Source organism: Trachinotus anak, unplaced genomic scaffold (genome assembly GCF_046630095.1).
Source record: "Trachinotus anak isolate AG129_WGS33_773 ecotype Australia unplaced genomic scaffold, CSIRO_AGI_Tana_v1 ptg000016l, whole genome shotgun sequence".
Classification (NCBI taxonomy): Eukaryota; Metazoa; Chordata; class Actinopteri; order Carangiformes; family Carangidae; genus Trachinotus; species Trachinotus anak.
Genome location: NW_027273867.1, coordinates 21,131,902 through 21,152,474, shown reverse-complemented (window position 1 = coordinate 21,152,474; position 20,573 = coordinate 21,131,902). Strand labels below are relative to the sequence as shown.

Here is a 20,573-nt window from a genome sequence, read left to right as displayed (position 1 = left end):
CCTAGTGACAACTTGGGCTGTTATTGCTTTTACAATAATATAAGTAAATCTGTTTAATTAGACACCCACCCCAAATATGTTTACGAGTAGGGGTGGGAATCACGATTTGACCACGATTTTCATTCTTGGTGACACAGTGCGGTTCAGAATCTATTCTTGATTCAATAAAGAAAGAAAGAAAGGGGGGAAAATAAATTATTTATATAATGAAACATAACTGACAGTTAACTGGTCCTGAGTGGGGTCTGACTAACAGAAACATGGTGTGTCAGAGTATGCAAATTTATTTAACTAGGTTAAATGTATTAACTTGAAAACATGCGCTGCTGTGATGATGTTGCTAACATTTCTATCTCCAGCAGTGGAGAACAGCCTCTCTGTAGAAATGCTGCTACAGAGACTACAGGCACAGAGCTTTTGAAATAAAACAGACTGTTGACTGAGGTAATTTCTGCACCCTCCACTGCTGATTGAAGTTTTGCAAAGTGCTGCAGTGTGTGTTGATCAGCTGGTCTCATTTGTTAGTGCTGGAGTCCTATGCTCTGCTCTGGTCATGTTAGTCTGTAGGCCATTGGCTAATTAAGCTAATTATTAAGCCAATAAATCCTAAGAACTTTTTTTTTTAAACTTCCTATCTTCCACAGTTGATTTTGTATATAAGCAGCTCTTTTTGAGTTGTGACAATGTTTATCTCCTCTCTGTCAAAATCAAATTTAATGTAGATTGTAAAAGGGACATCTCTGCCAGTTTGTATTCCCTTCCCATGTTCCCATGTCTCATTAATGAAATTCATGACAGATTATTGGGCCCTGTGATTAACTTGTATGGCCTCATTGTGGAGGTCAGACTGCATATACAGAGCAGTGGTCCTGAAGCTGGTAAAAATCACAGATGGAGCTTTTCCATTGACACAAGTGTGTGTGTGTCTGTGTGTCTGTGTCTGTGTCTGTGTGTGTGTGTGTGTGTGTGTGTGTGTGTGTGTGTGTGCGTGTGCGCTGCACCGGAGAGCCAGCAAACCTTTTTACAAACCAAGCCACGTTTTCACTGGATTAACAGTTGAATTATTATGTAATCAGATGTAGGAGTTCCAAAGCAAGAAACACTGGGGCTTTTAATGTATCTTGTTGGCAACTTCCAACAGTTTGCAAACAAAACATAATAAACAAAAGTCGGTGGTTGCTGGTGATTCGTACATTGCCCCAAAAACAGTGGTTGCTGAGGTCAAAACCTAAAGAGTTGATTTACAGGTTTAGAGCCAAATCTAACAAGTCAACATTACTCAGTATTTACACAACCCCACACTGCTTTTTGACTATTTAAGTTGTGTAATCCCTTAAGTCTTTTGAAAAATTTCTACTCATTGTGCAGACTTTCCTCCCGTATTTAGGTATAGATCTATGCTTTCTTTGCAGACTTGTCAGTTTGCCTTTGATCTGTCTTGAGACCCAGCGTGTCTGTAAAAAAAAAAAACAAAAAAAAAACCTTTTCCCCTCTTTCTGTTGCTCACTGTCTTTCCGATAGTCAAGGAAATATTTTAGGCTTACATGGCAACAGCATTAAGACAACCTTGCTTTTGGTTACTTCTTCGTTTTAGACTAGCAGAAATAAATGTTAGAATAGAGCAAAGTGAAATCCATTACTTTGGTGGTGGATATGCTCGGGGCAATTCAAGAGTCAGTGACGGAGCTGTCTGTATAATCTGCATCTTGTTGGCAGAAAGAACATAGGTGTCTGATATGTTGCATGATTTGAAGACAGCTTCCTAAATAAGATGGAGGATTTAATGGTCCAGATTTAGAATTAAAGGATTTTAAATGATCTTTTAACATTTAAAACAGAATTTTGATCTACTTTGATTCATTAAACAAAGGAGGAAATGAAAATTTGACTGTGATTTTTTTCAGGAATTTAACAATGTTATGAAAATCATACTTTGTTAAAACCTTTTCTCAGAATCTTCATCATTCATTTCACTGTTTGAGTTGCTGACAAAATAAGAGAAGTGGGCAGTGACTCAGATGTGAAAGCAAACTTACATAATTCAATGTGTAGCAGTAGCAGGGTCTGTCTTATGTCTAGCACTTCAGATTTGGGATTGAGTTTTGTTCCAAATGGTGTGAAACTTAAAAATATGTAAATTATATTAATAAATGTAGATATTTGGAGACATATAGTATCACATGATGTTGTGAGATACTTAAAGAACTGGGAATCCACAAACCGTTCTGTACTGGCCTGGATGATAGCGGTGCAGGTCCTTGCTTTGTGTGTTTCAGAGTCCACACTGGCTCACGGGGTGCATGGACAGATGACAGTTGACTTTTTTGAGGTCTGAAAGTCCTCTCACTCACTGGAGTATCATTATCTCTCTGAATCTTACAGTGAAGTTGCAGCAGCTCTCAGCTGAAACAGACAGGCTGTTCCAGCTTCTGCATGTTTTGCTTTGGCATGTTGAGCTGCTGTGGAGGGTCGTATCAGCAAGAACTAGTGTGCATGGTAGATCTTAAGCTCATAATCCCCCTGTTGCTAGTTTTATGCTTGTTCATATGTCCATGTTTATGTAGGAACAAGACACTCATTCGTGTAGAGCAGATTGACCTTTCAGGCTGTTTATAATCCAGAGTTTTCCAAATTTAGATTTTTTTTTTTGGTTATGATACCCAAATAGATTTGCTTCCACCCAAAAGATAATTTCTGTCCTCCTTTTCGGAAGTCTGGAAGTGAAGTTTAAAGTGCAGAGTGATTGAAAAACGGTCTCAGAATAACTCATTTGCACGTAAGTGAATGAAACAAATAAATTCAGTTTTGATCAGAGTTTAAATGCAGAAATGTTTAACATTCAGCATTCAAGTGTTGGTTGTTAAATTTCTTCGCCACAAATAACTAAACTTTGAGAAACACTGTATTTGCCCAGTATTGATATATTCATTTAGTTTTGTGCTAAATCTACAACCTGTGTAAACGCCTGTTGTTCAGATATTAAAAGCTTCATTTGTGTCTTGAATCAGCTCTCACACAAGTCTTTGTACATTAAAAACTGTGATGTTATTTTTAACATCAGTCCTTAGCTTTTTCAAATTCACGCCCTCAGTGCAGAAAACACAAAAGCATTCATCAGCAAATATTCAGCGAGTCTCCACACCTGCAGCCACCACCTCCTCAGACTCTCACTCCAGGCTTTACAAAAACAAGACTCATATGTCTTAAGTATAAAAAGTCATATGATTAGAAAAGAAAATGTCCCCTAATAGCCTGTTCATTTTTTTCATTCAGCAAGTGGTAATGGAGCTGGTCAGGCATTGTAGACAGACAGAAGACTTGACACACTCAGTAGCATGTACTATAATGTGACACCAGTAGTTTGGTTTTGAAGTTCCTTTAATGTTGTTGTATTGAAATATATCAGATGTGATTGTTTACGTTTTAGTGTAAAATGTACTCAGCAGTAATAAAATAGTTTTCTTCACATACTTAACACAGAATTTTGGTGTGCTCCTTAATTCATTAATTAACAAAAAGTATTTTATAGCAGGAGATGCTATGAAGGGCATTTCTCATTCTTTTTTTTTCCATTTTAAAAGATATATATTTTTTAACATTTTTCACCTTTTATTGGACAAGAAATGAGGGGAGAGTCATGTCCCCAGCCAGAACTGAACAGTAGATGTTGTCTTTAGGTGGCATGGGTTCTAACTATTCAGCTCCCAAGATGCTCTATGGTCAGCTCAGCTGGTTTTGGTCAAACAGCCTGTATATTGTACATATATAATTTAGAATCATTGTAGATTAAATGTCAGAAGAATTTCAAAGTAAAAGGAAAGTAATTCTCTTTCAAAAGGAAACACTTATCAGTATCTTTTTTTCACAAAGCAGAATGAGTTTCTCCATTTAACTCCAAGTAGTGTCCTACTTCCAAAATAAATAGTCGGTCCCTCTCAGCATAAGACGTTGCTTTTCCAGTCTCAGATTGTTTATGTGTTACTGTACTCTGTCCCACAGATACTCTCTAGAAGATGAGCCCTCTAACCTAGATGAGATGCCTCTGATGATGTCGGAGGAAGGCTTTGAGAATGATGAGAGCGACTACCAGACGCTGCCCCGGGCCAGAGTCAACCAGAGACAGAGGGGCCTCGGGTGGTTCCTCCTCGGAGGGTGGAAAGTCCTCTGTGGCAGGTATTTGTGCACCACTGAATTATTGTTGTTAATTTATTCTTTTAATAACTTACGTCGGTAAGTCGGTAAGATTTACACTCTGCAACCTATTTGTAACAGATCTCTATGCTTTAAGGGCACAGGGTATCTGTTCAAGTTTTACTGTAAAATTGGTGTTAACAGTCCAAGGATGGTTGCCTGGTCACGTCTTCTCAGTGAGAAGTACACAGATGTGTGCTGCTTTTAATCTTAAATGAATGACTCTGCAGCCCTGCAAAGTCAGTTCAGTTATTGCACTTCCCTTTGGACCTTTAACCACTCTGAAAGTTGTCAGCGTTTTGTCATTCAGCAGATGCATGTGTAGTGTATAATGTTAGTAAGTATGCTTGTGATGATCAGTTTGGATTTCAAACGCACCGGTAGCTGTGCGTGAAGTGAAAAGAGAGGATAAGGGCATATTTTTGGTCGAGTTCCTTGATGCGCACCATCAGTCCAAAAAGATTTTCAGGTCAAACAGAACCGGTTGGTTTATCCAGCTAATGATTCATTTGACAGGTTTTGCCCTCTAAAGATGCTCCTTTCTGGCTAAGAGAGGAGTGTTTGTTGATACCAGAGCAATAAAGTGTCACATTTATAAACAAATGTTTGCGCAGCACTTCGGTGCCCAAATAGTAACATTTACTGATGGAGGAATTTCATAGAACATTGTGTTTTCGGTGTGGTTGCGGTGTTGTCAGTGGTGCATCTCCAGTTGAAGCTGCATATTGATCCCCCCTCCCCATCCCCCCACTAATGAACAAATCGGATTTTTCACAGCTGACCAGTTTGATGCTTTCCAGTAATTTTATGTGTGCTTAGTGTGGGATTATAAAACACAAATAATTCACACTGAATAAGCCCTGACTGTTCAAATGGCATATTATTTGAATAGCATTCATTTGCTCAAATAATCGCTCTTATGAATCTGGACTCGGTGCGCACAGAGACGGGGAACGTTGAGGCCAATACAAACAAGAGTTTTTACCAAAGTTGATTTATTTAGTTTTATGTTTTGCCAACTTGCTTAAAAAGTGGAAAAGCCAAGTCGATCAGCATGACGGTATACACTGACACTCTCCCCTCTTTCCCCCCCCCAGGTGCCAGTTTAGGTCATGCTCACATCAGGCTGCTCTCATTGTAATTTACCCCCACACTACACTGCTGTTTGCATTTGATATCAGATATGCTAGATAAGCTCCAGTGTAGTTATTAGCAGGTTGATACAAAGTCAAATACTTTTTAAAAAGTAAATGTCGATCTACAATCTATCTCTTCTAATCTCTTCTTAGAGTTTTGATAACATCACGTTAATATTATTTTTTATAGGAAAGGGCCGAGGCTGTCATGCTGGAAATGTTCAGCATGAGGTTAAACTAACAAGGAAACAAGGATAAATATGTATCATCTTATGTCTCACAGTATGTTTGTCTGCATACATACAGAATCATTCAAGTTTACCGGGTTATTTGGCTGTGAAAGTGTCTGACTCCCACAGCATCAGCGAGGGAATTCCCTCCCAGAGAGATCAGGCAAAGGGCTTCTTTATAAAACAATATCAAAAGAAGCCTTTAAGATCTAATTAACACTGACAAGACTGGGGATATAAATAACTGTAGGGTGTAGCAGGGCACAGCTGTGGTGCTCAGTGGCCACAATTGATTTAACAGCTGAGAAAATGAATGAGGAATGAGGCTTTTGAAATGTGAAGTCTTGATATTTATTAAGACCGTGGCCACATTCAAAGGCTCTGTTTAGAGTCTGTTGAAGAAACAGTTCAACTTTTTAATGTGGGGCCATAAATTTGATGTGAAAACTAGCTTCATAGTATTCAGTGTATTCAGTATATTTTTCAGACATAGTAGGTATGTTTATGATAACATCAACTAAACGCATTTCATTATTTGAAAATGCTTTTTTGTGCAGTGTTCTTCCACTTCAGTTTGTAATTCTTGTAGAGCTCTTAGGTAACAAAAGCAGCAGCTATGCTGTAATTAACTAGAAAAATGGCAAATTTTAGAGGGAATCCTGAAATATAAAAATGACCTTGTTAATCAGATATATTTTTTCTATTTCCTGTCCAGTTAATCATCTCATGACCCCTCAAATTAATTTTGTGGCCCCTGGTCAGGGTTTGGGACTGGGAATCACTTGTGTGGGCAACCAAACCAAACACTGCCATATATTAAGCAACATTTGGTTGGTTTAAAGTCTTAACACAAAGATTATATTGATGTCTTCCTCTCTCAGCTGCTGTGACTGCCTGGCACATGTATTTCGGAGGAAGAAGGAGCTGAAGGCCAGGACGGTTTGGCTCGGCTGCCCGGAGAAATGTGAAGAGAAGTACCCCAAAAACGGCATCAAAAACCAGAAGTACAACATCTTCACCTTTGTGCCTGGGGTGAGTCAGCTTTCAGAGAACAACACAGACATGTATCCTGTGTTAAGTTATGTAACAACATTCAGATTTTAAGCTCTGATCTTTGCTCCAAACACAGCAGTTACAGCTTTTGTTGATGTTCCCTCTCTTATTAACTTTTACAGTCCCTACAGTTCATCCTTTCAGTGAATTACATTGATCGTTTCACAGGTTAACAGTGTGTAAAGCACAGTAGCACGATCTAACTGTTAACTATTCTGTCATTAAGTTAAGGGTTTACACTGTGGGGGGACATACGGGAGCCATCAGAGTTACTTATTAAAAACCAAGTGGTTCCATGATTAAGAGGCCCACCTTTGGCCCAGGCCATAAAATGTCAACTGTCTATTTGAGACGTAGATATTCTCATCGACGGTGAACAAAACGGCCCCATTTTTCTCCCTCCACTTTGAATTATTAAATACACACAAATTGAGTTTAGCAGTGTGCATGTTTCCCTAAAGGTCAGAGGGTTCATTAACTGTAGAGCATCGTCCATTGATCCCATTGTCTCTGATAATCTGTGACTAGACACTAGACTCTCATTATTGCAAACATTATTCAAAATTTGACCTTAGATGAATACAGTAGTAAAGGCTCCTTGTTGATGGAGAGCCCATTAGCAAAGAGCCCTCAGTAAGTCACAGGTGGCGCTTTGGTACGTGTGAATTAAGAAAGTTGGCCTGTTTTGCTTGTTCATTCATTGTTGTGCTTATCAGTCCTGTTTGTCTTGTACTTTATGTTTGTTCTGCAAAGTGTAGGCACCAACCGACATTGTACCTGACATGAAATCCAGACCCTGAATGCAATTTGAAACAAAAGTTCTCTAACTGTCAGAGTTTCCATTAGGTTAATGTAAAGTTAACAGCATCAGCATGTATCTTATTCCACCTCGGAACACGTACAGTAACCCATCCTGCCTGCTTTGTTGTTGCTTTTGTTGCATCCTCCGTGTCTTCTTTGGCAGCTGTCTTTGACTCGCCTCAGTGACATGTTCACTCACCTCGCTGAATCCCTGTGTCCTTCTCAGGTTCTCTACCAGCAGTTCAAGTTCTTTCTCAATCTCTACTTTCTGGTGGTGGCCTGCTCCCAGTTTGTGCCATCACTGAAAATCGGATATCTGTACACATACTGGGCTCCTCTGGTAAATGCACTTCAGTTTTTGTTTTTTTTCAATATTTTGGTCTTCTCAAAGGATGTCTGCCCTGGATTACACGACAAATGTTCATGTGCATTTATCGGCATTGTTATTGTTATTTAATACTGTCACAAACATTTATATAAATATGCAACAAAAGCCAGTTAGAGCTGAAACAGTTAGTTGATTGATCGATTAGTTGATTGTCAGAAAATGTATTGGGAAGTATTTTCTGTTATAATTTCAATATTTTTCATGAAAAAATGCAACATTCTCTGTTTCCATTTTCAAATGTGAGGATTTGCAGCTTTTCTCTGTTTTATATCTTTGCAGATTGAAAATCTTTGTGTTTGGGACTGTTGGTCAGGCAAAACAAGTAATTTGAAGACATCACATTGGGCTCAGAGAAATTGTGATGAGCATTTTTTTTGCAATATTTTGACACTTACTGGACTAAACAATTAATCAGCAAATTGAGAAATTGATTGATAATTGATATAGAAAATAATTGTTAGTTGCAGCCCTAAAGCCAATAAATCACCTACATATTAACAGACTTCGAGCTTCATCTTTTCATCCATGGAGGCAGTTGAAATTAAACCATTTTAAACTGGCTTGATGTCGAACTAATTCTCAAGCTGTTCAAGACTTTTCTTGGGGAAAGAGGTGAAGACAAACAATTTGAGTTGCTGTAAACTGACTAAAGAATAAGCTCAATGTTTTTTTCAGTGATTAACCATGATTGTAGTCCTACTTAAGGTTCAGAATGTTTTCAGATAAAACCTGCTCTAACGTTGGTTGATATTTAACAAAATACACTGTTATACTTGGATAAATGAAGCTTTCTAAATGATTGTGCTGTGATTAATGTGTTTTTAAAACACTCTTTTGTTACTCAGGGGTTTGTGTTAGCCGTTACAGTGGTGCGAGAGGCTGTGGATGAAGCGCGACGCTACCAGCGAGACAAAGAGATGAACTCCCAACTCTACAGCAAGCTCACAGTGAGAGGTTAGTGAGGGGACTGAAATGTATCTATCCACTCTCCTCCTCGTGCCAGTGACTGTTTGCTGACATTATGATAATGGATATTTCAGTGCATAGTCAAGCTGCTCCTGATGCAATTTAGAGACAGCACTCCACTGGATCTACACTTGTAACTCAAGTCATTCTTCTCACTGTCATTGCATTGATTTTTTTTTCTCTCAGTCTCTCAAGACTGTATGATCTAAGATCTGTGTGGTAAAATCCCCCTGTGTGATATTTGTGACTGTGGCTGAGGATGCAGCTTTCACACCCCGTGTGTGCTCATGTGCTCATGTGTATGTACATAGTCGTGTGTGCTTGTGAGCGCAGTAGAAGAAGAAGGAGGGTCGTAGCGGATATTGAGGCAATATAATTGAGAGTGACCCTCTGTGCCATTGTTTTTGTCTAAGCCTCAGACCAGAGATGAAAACAGAAGGGTATTACATTATCATGCTGGAGGTAATCAATCTGTTAGAAGGTGAGAGAAAAAGTAGAGCAGAAAGTGGGTTGTGGTTTTAAGAGTCAGCGTGACTTTCTCAGGCCAGAAATCAATACCTTCATTTTATATCACTGCTGTTTAAAAACTCACAGCACATCTTAAAAATGAAGAGTCTAAATTTAACGTGAAGTTATTTTATCATTGCTGTTGATTTTCACATTTTGCTTTTTTTTCATCCTGTCTTTAGGTAAAATTCAAGTGAAGAGTTCAGACATACAAGTTGGAGACCTGATCATTGTTGAGAAGGTAAAACCTTCTTCCTTCTTTGGCCAAAGTTTCCTGCTACAATTGTTGCCACCCCATATATGAATTTCTATGTAAATAGCTGCTTATGTGGATCCAGGTTCACTCTTGTTTTACCCCGGTTTCTGTCAGTCTCCCTCTTTACCTTCTGTCTTTTTCTTCTTTCAATCAACATTTACTTCACAATAATAACTTAAAACAAAAAGTTGAATGAAGTGGGCAGTTTAGAATTTATTACATTGATTTTCAGGTAGCCTAATCAAGAGCCATGAAAAGACTATATCTGAATGCGGCTGTATTTTAAACTTCACCTCTGTGCATTACTAATATTGTGATGTGACTGCACTCCTTCATTCTAATGCGAGTTACGCAGCACAAAAAAGTGAATGGGTGCAATGCAGAAACTTGTCACATAAGAGTTACTACTGCATTACTTCACTCGCTCCTCGATGTTGAGTTCATATGAAGAGTATTTTCCTCCTCCACTTAATATAATAATTCTGCTGTTGTCTTGATGTGATTTTTATTGGTACACGTTCTCCTAAAGAAGAACCCGATGATTTTAGGGCGTCTTTTTCAGTGGCTGACAAGATGTTGTTGAATAGACAGAATGACACATCTGTGTTTTAAATAACAGTCTACAATGTTAAATACAGTCATACTGTAGCTGTGACTGAGACTGATGACGCACTTTTGAGACTATGAAGCTCCCACTCACCTGTTCAGCCTGTGATCTTGGGTTTCAGCTCAGCCAACATGAAATCTAGCTGCTGCTGGAAAGTAAATTTCCATTACTGCATTTGAAAGACTTTAAAAATCTGATTGTCCTTCACCCTCTGGTCAAGGTATTGACCTTGTTTAATTATTCAGGAAGATTCACAGGGCTTTTGCCATAGTGCTCAATAACACACTTCCATTTGCACTCTTTTTGTTTTTTCTCTTTCTTTCTTTCTGTAGAACCAGAGGATTCCTGCAGACATGATATTCCTGAGAACGTCAGAGAAAACTGGTGAGCAGGCAAAGTATTTGTGTAGTTCAGTGTGAAGCAGGACAGTGGATTTGCCACTGTGGATTTAAAAAAAAAAAAAGATTTTAAAAGGGTGAAAATATTTAAAAAAACATTTGTTAATTCAGTAATTATTTAAGTAATTCCTGGAGAGATAATGATGATACAGGGCTGTAAAGGTGAACTTTACAAGCCCTGTGACAGTTAACAAACTGTGTCAAGATCATTTGGATGAGAAATGTTACTTTTCCCGACACTTCCTGTGCTTTTGACATCATCTGATCTGGACAGTCAGTGATTCATATGATTTATGTCACATTGTTCAAGTGACTGATGATGCAAATTCCAATTAATCAATGAGCTGCGTGAGATCCGGGCTCTTTTCTGAGGGGCATCCGGAGGAAATGTTCTGAGGACATCATTTCCATCAATCTTTGATGTGTCAATATGCTTGGCGGGGAGTTGTTGATGTCTTTATGCCTCTAACACACACACACAAACATACATAAACACTCTTTCACACACACAGTCTCATATACTTTGTCTTTCACACACACACACATTGCAGCGGTGTTATGTGAGGAGCTGAAGTGCCATTGCAGCAGAAGGAAAGCATGAATCATCCTCCTTGTGTTAATGTTTTCCATCATAGTTAACCCTCCAGGGATGGTTTATAGCTGCCCTTTACCCTCTCTGTCAAATAGTTGCTCTCATCCATCAGTTTCATGTGTAATATTACCTCAGATCAATGCAGGTCACGACTGCTCAACATTTATCGGACCTTGTCGTGTCCACAACGGCGACGGTCTCTGTGCTACAGGCTCTGTATTAATGCACGGCGCTGTTAGGGATGCACTTTGACATATGCCAGTTTAGTATGGTAACATAACTGTTACACAGTAAATGTGTTTTAATTCTGTAGTTTACAGTGTCTCCCAAGGATGTGAGACATTTAAGATCTATATGCTGTATTTAACCTATTCAACCACACTAGCTCCTTCTAATTACAAGAAAACAGTCTCATATTTCTTGGCTCAACATTATTTAAACCTTTAAAAAGTGCTTTAAATTCTGGTCACTATGCCAGAGTTTACAAAGATGCAAATATTTATTGCTGAATTTCACTGAAATGTTCATAAAATCAAGCAAAATCATCGACTGTCTGTCTGAAATAGTGATAGAAGCACAAAAAGGTTTGTCCTTAGTTTTTGAAAAAAAAAAGGAAATAGTGTTGCTGTTACAAAAGAAAAGTTGAATTCATTAGCAATAAAATGCTCTCTTGATTAATTCAGTGCACTCAGGCGTTTTCCTGCCACAGCCTTCCTCAGTTTGGTCTGAGCCGTAGCTTATAGTGGCTTACATTAAGGCTAAATAATAATAACAATAATATCTATCTAAAGCAAACTTTAGATAGATATTATTGTTTAACTGACATTAATGAGTCAGTTCACTGACACCCCTTCTAGCTCTACTGTTAGCCTTCATCTTAGCATTTACATTTATCTTGTAATTTTAATTTATGGCCAAAGTTGTTGCTACTCAGCTACAGTTATATGTATTTTTGTTTATAAGTGTGATATAGTTTAATATGAACAGGTTTTGGCCAAATAATGAATGAAGTATACAATCAATGTTTGTCCTACAGTGTACTTTATCAGGGTACCATATATTAATTTAAGGGAAGCCTGGGGACATGGGTGTCTACCCTTGGATACACCTGAGACACTTAGTTAAGAATCAGATTATATGTATTTGGTAAATGGCATGGGTGACTGTACAGGAATGTACAGTACTACATGGTGACAGTGAAGGAGCAGTACAAACGACGTAACAGACACAACAACCTGAACAGCTTCCTCGTCCTTTTTTCAGGTTCGTGTTTCATCAGAACAGATCAGCTGGACGGAGAAACGGACTGGAAACTGAAAGTTGCTGTTGGCTGCACACAGCGACTGCCAGCAGTGGGGGTATGGATACATTACAATGTGATGAATCTCTTTGTAACAGACGAATGGACTGTGAATGAGCGAATGAGTATTCTGTTATCACTAAAAGCACTGCTCATTAAAAGAAGTTGTCTGTGCTGTGATGGAAACTTAATCACTGCTGACAGACAGCAGGATCAGTGTGGACCTGACAACAGTTTCCTTTAACTGGAGGCCACACTCAACACTTCAGATTTAAGTTGATTTGATGTTTTTTTTTTTTTGTTGCCACTTAATTTGATCAGAGAATTAAAATTTCAGCAAGTCATTTGATGAAAGAGCCGTGGTATCCAGATTGGATTTCAAGAAAGCTGAAGATAGCAAGAGTTGTCTTTTTGTTCAGCCAGTGTTTACCATGTTATTGTTACCATGTGTTGTGACCATGTTATTGCGCAATTTTATACCACAGAATGGGGAGTCAAAATTCATCAGTTTGATGCACAACACCAACGTAGGACCCCAGATTATTATTTTACTAGATTATTTTTAGATTAGTCAGAGTCTGATGAATGTGAATAATCAAGGACCAGGTAATAACTGAGTTATATATTCAATAACAACTGATTTATTCAGGACAGTTTTGCAAAGAGTTTCTGCACCAATTCCACCCATCAAGCTACTTTCTATGTACTATACTCCTGTGTCTACTCTCAGCTACTGAAAAAGTCTAGTTTGCTTGAGTGTATTGAAACTCCAGCAACAGTTACAGTATAAACTTTATCAGGGTCGTATATGTCCATCAGCCTCATTGCGCTCTCTCTGAGTGCGTCAGATTCTTCAGGGTCTCTGAGGCTTTGTCTGTAAAATGCTGGAGCAACACGACTCTCCATTGGGGTTTCAGTAAAATAATCTTCCCTGCTCCTCTTTAACCGCTCTGCCCATGTTCTCACCAGGAGAACACTATCTGAGCATGACTGAGGGCCGCCTGGTCGCTGCAGAGCCACAGCCTGCCTGCCTGAATAATTTAATGTTTACAATCAATTTTGTTCCACTATGGGGGGTGGGAGGGGTGGGGGTGGGGGTGGGGTGGGGGGGTGGGGGGGTGTTCATGGTCATCTACACTTACATACTTTAACACATTTGGTTAACACTTATAGTTTAAATGGTTTAAAATTACTGCAGCAGCTGAATGAGCATGAATATATAGACTGCAAATGTGAAAGTATACTAAAAGATGACCACCACAGACACACCACACTGTTAAAATGTGTGTTTTCTGCTCAGAAGGAAAGAAATCCTGTTTGGTAAAATGTAATTTAGTTGAATGATTCTTTACAGTAGTTTATCAGGACTGAAGACGTTTATCTCCTCTGTTTGTGTCCTGTCTCCCTGTCTCAGGACCTTTTCTCTATCAGCGCCTACGTCTACGCCCAGAGGCCTCAGCTGGACATCCACAGTTTCGAGGGGAACTTCACAAGGGTACAGCAGCCCGTTGACATTTTTATAACCTGTAAAACAAATCTTAAACACATTCAGATTTTTCTATAGAAACTGGATTGACATAGAAGATGTGTATCACTGCAACATGTTGACAAGTGGCAACAATGAGAGCTTGTGTGTCCATCCAGGCCCGTTGTTATCTCCAGCAGGCATGCCTCTTACATCACATGCAGGTTCTCGCAGCTCCAGCTCCTTCCATCCCGTCTTGCTTGTTGCTCAGTGATTTTTTTTTTTTTTTTTTTTTATTAATAGCAGATTAGCGCAGCCCCCACAGAGAGGAGAGCTCCAGTACAAAGGGAGGCTTTGTGGCCCGTCTTCACTCTTGGCCACACACCAGGCTTAGTGAGCGAGCACTTCCTCCGCTCATTCATCCTCCGCGGCCTTCCTTTGCATAGCGTGTGCTTTTAGTCTGAGCAGGATGGGAAAAAAATGGGTTCCCACAGATCCGCAGCAAATGAACTTACCTATGTATGAGGGTTTCTTTTTTCCTTTTTTTTTTTCTCCAGGCGGATATTGTGGCTTTGTTTCTGTGGTCTCTATTGAGACCCTCTGCAGTTATGAACATGATAGTATGATGCCAATGTCAGAGCGGTCAAGCATTCTGCAAACTGCCATTTATTTTTCATGCACCTCTTCCCATTTTTGAGTGGACTGACAGGATGTGGGTGCTTAGGTATCATAATTATCATATCAGGAAAGCTATTTGAGCTGAAACTGGAGCCTTGACTCTGCACTCCTGACTCATGCCATTTTCAGCATTTGACTTTATTTAAGCGAGCCGGGTAAAACGGGGGGGAGGGTGAGAAACAGGAGGCTCCCCAGGGGCTTATTTATCACTGAAATCTCATCTATGTGCCCTCTCTATACTGTTTTTAAAAGGAGCCTCTATCACCATGCCAAATCTAGTCAGAGTATTGATAAAAGGACTACTGTATCGCTACAGTCTGCACAACTGTGTCAGGTGCTTGTGAAAATTAATGGCACAGCAGAGTCAGGCTGTGTATACTGTCTCAGCTGAGCTCAGTTACCTCACTTCTTCTCACTTCAGAATAAGTTATTTCATTGTGCAGTTTTTAGTTTAGTGTGCAAGCTCAGAAATCACCACCTCAGTATACTACACACACTGCTGAAAGCATTGGTCCTCAAATAAAAGATATACCACTTGCCAGATTTACAGCAAATATTAACAATATCATTGCCATATTATTTTTGAGACTTAACTATAAATAAGGGCTGATCGATATGCAAAAAAAAAAAAAAAAAATCATATTGCGATTATTTTTGGCAGAAAAATGTAAAAATTATGCTAATGTGATTTTTGGGGGCACATATACAAAACAAGCATCCTTTGGTGAATATGATTCAGAGGTCATAGTATCTCTGTAGCACCACAGTGCTTCATTTATTGTCAAAAATTTCCTGCAATTTGTATATTGCACTTGGCCACATTGTGGTTTTGATAATATTTTAATATTTTCTACAGCCCTGCTATTAATACTGTAAACAAACAGGTTGAATAAAGCCGAGAGCAGCTGTATGGATGAAAACTTTTTACCATCTTTATTTTATAATAATTAATGTACCATCAGAATTCAACTCTACCAAAAAGTGAAAACCAAAATTGGTTTCTGCTACAAATTTCTGTTTTCAAATTTTTTAAAGAGTATTTATTGTTTAACTGTACTGATGGTCTTATACTGTCTAAAAGCAAAATTCATGACCTCCTGGTCTTGGTTTTGTTTTTCTTATCTGCTCAAGGGCTGCACTGAGAAATACTAATTAGAAGTTGGCTAATTGCAGAAATAAATTCACAACATTGAGACTTTCCCTCCAAGCAGATATCTCTCCTTTACCACTTGGTAGTATTCATTGGCTACGATGACAGATTCAGGGACACACTGACAGTGCCAACACATTTTCAGTGTAAATATAGGGTTTGATGCTAATGCTAAAAAACAATGCTTTACTGCCAAGGTTGAACCAATAGACTAAACTAGCTCAAAGTAAAGTTTCTTGTTTTTTATTTTGTCTACAGGAGGACACGGACCCACAGATCCATGAGAGTCTGAGCATTGAAAACACTCTTTGGGCGAGCACAGTTGTTGCATCTGGTAAGTGAAAGACAACTTTTATTTAAAGTCCATTTTTCTTTTTTTTTTAATCTTGAAATGAGATTTAAGATTTTTCCAGACAATGTTTTGCAGCCACAGTGTGTAGGTTCCCAATCACACAGACCATTCAGTCTAGTAGAGACTAACAAAGAGGAGTAGGGGGTGCCAGGAGTGTATGTAACCTCAATGACCTTGATTCAAGTCCAGACAGGGGCCCTTGTTGAATGTCAACCCCATCCAGTGGCTCACAGCAGCAGAAACATGGATCAGAAGAGAAAAAAAATCTATTTAAATAATTGTAGTTGATGCAAACGCTCACTGATTCACATTTTGTTTTGTCTAAATTTTAGAAATTTGCTTTAAACTTGTGCAACATTTCAACAGAAACAAAAGCAGCCACCAGCACCAGCCCCTGCTCATCATTGTACTTTATGATTTAAGTCATTCTGTGTGGTCTTGTTCTCAAGTTGCGTTGCCCAAAGGATCCATGGCATTGAACCTGGAAGGGGTTTGATTTGATACTGCTTTGTGCTTATTTGAAGAACTCTGAGAAAACCCACAGTTGAGGTAATCCTCCCTCGCTTCAACCAAGCTATTCCCCACAGAAACAGTTGTGTCAGTTGAGAGTGTTTGTGACGCTCCCAGTGATGGCCACGCCATTGATTTGCGGTGTTGCTCTCCTCTCTGGCCTGACCTTGACCAGAAGAACAAACACACAGACGCGCACACACCCGCACTTGCACAAAAAGCCTGACTTGGACCCCTTACCTCATCTCCGCTTGGGAATGTCATTGTCCCTCACAAGCCTCTTCTTGACAGACACTTCATTGCCTCTACAGTGGCGTTCTGGGCACTTGAACTGGCCCGGATCACCATGCATTCACTCTCTTACGGGCTCCAGTCCAGCTGTGATGAGAGAATTAGTTGCTCGCATATTCAAATTGAAGCCCCGCTGCATGCTGAGCCACACACCATTTGTCAAGCCGCTCAATATTTCTGAAGTTAGAAGTCAGCGAGAGCAATTTATCACCATTCTCCTCAGGTCCTGTAACCACTGGTTGCTTTTTTATTTCTCTCTGTGTCTGCACTTCACTTTTTTCGTATTGTTTTCTGCCCATTTTTAACTTTCTTGCCATTTTTATAGTTTGGGGATTTCAGGGGCAGTATTTAGGTTTATTAGTGCCTTTGCTTCTCCCATTAAGCTCATTTAATATTAATGACTCATTAATCCTCTGTAATAAGGCCACCGTAATGAATTGGCAAATAAAGATGGAAGCATATTGATCAGGTTTTATGAGGTTCCATAGGGCGGCTGAAGGCCCTGAGAGTCTAAGCGTATTAAACTCCTGTCTGTCGGCTTGAGTGGCAATGAGACAAAACTGCCTCAGCTCAGCCTTATTGTGTTTCCTCTCATGCAGTTCATCTTACTTGACCAAGATGAGTGTGTCCATGTATGTTTGTTTGTGTGTGTGTGTGTGTGTGTGTGTGTGTGTGTGTGTGAGAGTGAGAGATGGGGGGGGTGAGGTTCCGTTAATGAGCAGCATTACTTTCTTTGTCTCCCCCCTTGGCAGGCACGGTGATAGGGGTGGTGATCTACACAGGCAAAGAGACCAGAAGTGTACTGAACACGTCCTACGCCAAGAACAAGGTGAACACTTCGTTTTTGTATTTCTGCAGGAGAGTCCAAACAATTCTGTGATTTGTGTCGAGAGCTTTTGGTTTCTCATGCTGTAAATCTAAGGATATTTTTTTCTTCTGTGTATTTTTTATTCATAGCAAATCTTGGGATTAGGAGGATGTCATGATAATATACTGTGATTATTGTCATTATCATCTATTAATCTGCTGATGAATCTCTCAATCAATTATTAGTTTTGTGTATAAAATGTCAGAAAAATGGTGAGAAAAGCCCACAGCAATTTACTGAAGTTCATGATGACATCTTCAAATCGCGTGTTTTCTTCAGGTAACACCCAGAAATATTCTGTTGTCTTTCACAAAAGACACAAAAAAGCAGCAAATGTCACAATTTAGAAGCTGGAACTAGTTAATGTTTCAGATTTATGGTTAAAAATACAGCTGATCAATTACTAAAACAGTTACTGATTAATTTTCAGAGGATTGACTGATTGTTTTTGAACTGTTTAAACCACAGTGTCTACAGCAATTTGATTGATTTGCCTGAATTTTGAGAAAAAAATCTGTAACAATTGTCTTGGTTTCACACCTGAGAAATTAAGATATTTTTCATGTGTTTCCTAAAAATATGAAAGGCCTGTGAGATGATACCAGAATAAACATGATGATTTTGTAGAAACTGCAGAGGGTGAAACACATACACACAAAGTAACATCTGTTCTAAGTTTCCCTCATGCCATTTTTTTCCCCCTCCTCCTCTAATCACTAATCAATCACTACGACAAGGTGGTTTTTTAACCTTGACTTTCTAGATAACGTTGGACCTGTCAATGCTAAAGGTCAGTGCCAGTTGCTAATTAACCAAAAGGGAAATTAACTAAGCGAGGATTTAAATGACATTTTCAGCAGAAAGTTAATCCCACAGAATCCCCATCGAGCGTTTTGTCCCCAGATTGAGGAGATTAATGAAAATTTGAATCTAAATATAAGATTCTACCTGGAACATGGTTAGTTTACATAGACACGGGTCAGCTGATAGAGGCAGGCATTAGCAGGATCTAAAGGCTGTGTTTTGGCTACGGTGCATCTGCCTCGCAGTGACTTTTACACACAAAGTTATCACCTACAGCTGTCTGCACCTCTAAAGCTCCCTTTGGCACAACATGGTCCCTTCCTGCTGCAGCACAGTTTTGACACCAGTGTCTTTTATTGAGAACGCTGATGTGGCCGGTCGAACGGCAGGGGCCAGTGTTTTGTGTAAGCTCGCCAGCTGAGAGGAATTCAATATTTCAAGGAGATGATGTCAGAAGTGCCAATATGGAGACTGGAGATTGCGGGAGAAAGTCGATACAGTGCGGCTAAAGTCGCAGGAACGTTTTGGCCTCATATAATCTGTTGTGACACCGGCCAGGACAATGCCTGTACTTGATCAATCTGACAGGACGTGAGACACAGACTCACTCTTTGTCTCAGTATTGTTTGACAGACCTCTGTCTGAGTGAAGAGACAGAACAATGTCATTTGACAAGAGGCTGCTCTTCAATAAAGATTGTTTGTTTGAAGTACGTATACCAGTCCCAGTGCACTGCTCTCTCTGCATCTCTCAACCATGTTACTCTGAAAAAATGGAAACTTAAAGTTGTTTACTAAGACCTGAAAAATCAATTTCAGTTTAATGTCTTGACTTCCTCCATTTGCTGGTGTCACAAGCACTAAACAATACACTCCTTGCTGACTGAAGTCCTGATATTCTTTGGTTTTAACTCATGAATATTCATGTCCCGGAGCTGCAATTCTTCATCAGATTTCACACAGATGCTAAAATACAAGCCACACAGGCAGATTGAATCATTCCTTTCACTTTTAATGGCTTGGAGATGAATGGAGTAAAATATGCACTTTTATTCATTGATAGCATCTTTAGGTTGAGGTAATTGAGTCCTTTTTTCCCCCCTTGACTGAATGAATAATGACTTCATCTGATCCCCAGCAAGGCCTGGAAAATTTAGACTAGCCATTGTTCAAGCAGAAGGGGATCCTTTGCTTTTCAGGCATGCACTGTGCTCTCTGTCTTAATTTTTCTTCATTTTAATCCACCCAAACCCCCTATTTTTCTCAATAGCTCAACCATGAACCATGTAGCGAGGCACTGGGGAGGGGAGATGCCACCCTCTCGTTCCCCTAACCCTTCCCCTTCTCCACACTCTGCTACTGGGAGTTTAACAGCAACTGATAAATCAGTCACACTGGTCTCCCAGCTCTCCCAGTCCTCAGGGGAATGGGCTTGGTGGGGGTTTAGGCAGTGGAGGAATTTTGCTGCTTTTTATATGTGCTTGCCCCCTCCCCTCCTTTTCAGAGCAGTTCCTTTATTTGAGGGAGGAGAGATGTTATGTTCTTCTGTTTTTGTAAGCGTGGTGCGTCAGATGAAAGCCCTCTGTGTACAGGGCTTTGCTGTGAACGCTGCCAGAAAGGGGAAGGGCGCTTCTTTATTTGACATCTTTTTCCCACATGCTTCATTGGCTGGGAGGTACACTCAAAAAATAAGACAACTCTGACCCTTTTTTTGTCCTTTCTTCCAGAGAGCCATCTCAATATGGGAACTTTCTCTATCTTTGAGGCCTTTTGACTTTCTGTTGCGTTCAAGGAGAGTACTTCAGCATTACATGTTTAGAATTTACCGCAAAATAATGCCACCAATACAATTCTTTATGCCGTACTCACACAGTTTGCAAGAATGTCTTTGATTGGCTTTGTTTTTCTGCCTGTGTAGTATATTGAGAGGTTTTAGGACCAGATGTGAAAGATAAAAGGAGACTTTTGTAGAATTAGTTGTCAAAAAACGAATAAGATGTTTACTCTTAATATCGAGTCTGGACTTGATAT

The 20,573-nt window shown here is 39.5% G+C and overlaps 1 protein-coding gene across 10 annotated transcripts in view; it reads left to right on the top strand.

Moving 5' to 3' along the window:
* The window catches only part of atp9b (ATPase phospholipid transporting 9B), a 47,334-nt gene that overhangs the window by 635 nt on the left and 26,126 nt on the right, over window positions 1-20,573 (top strand). For 6 of the 10 annotated variants that reach the window (XM_071500126.1, XM_071500119.1, XM_071500122.1 and 3 more), the window contains 10 exons: window positions 4,000-4,173; window positions 6,439-6,589; window positions 7,638-7,751; window positions 8,645-8,753; window positions 9,455-9,513; window positions 10,468-10,519; window positions 12,389-12,483; window positions 13,840-13,920; window positions 15,977-16,052; window positions 17,624-17,700. In XM_071500126.1, the coding sequence (XP_071356227.1) occupies window positions 4,000-4,173; window positions 6,439-6,589; window positions 7,638-7,751; window positions 8,645-8,753; window positions 9,455-9,513; window positions 10,468-10,519; window positions 12,389-12,483; window positions 13,840-13,920; window positions 15,977-16,052; window positions 17,624-17,700 (988 nt within the window). Of the gene's footprint in view, window positions 1-359; window positions 445-3,999; window positions 4,174-6,438; window positions 6,590-7,637; window positions 7,752-8,644; window positions 8,754-9,454; window positions 9,514-10,467; window positions 10,520-12,388; window positions 12,484-13,839; window positions 13,921-15,976; window positions 16,053-17,623; window positions 17,701-20,573 lie in introns of all 10 variants that reach the window. The other 4 variants (XM_071500121.1, XM_071500125.1, XM_071500120.1 and 1 more) reach the window with 2 other exon arrangements.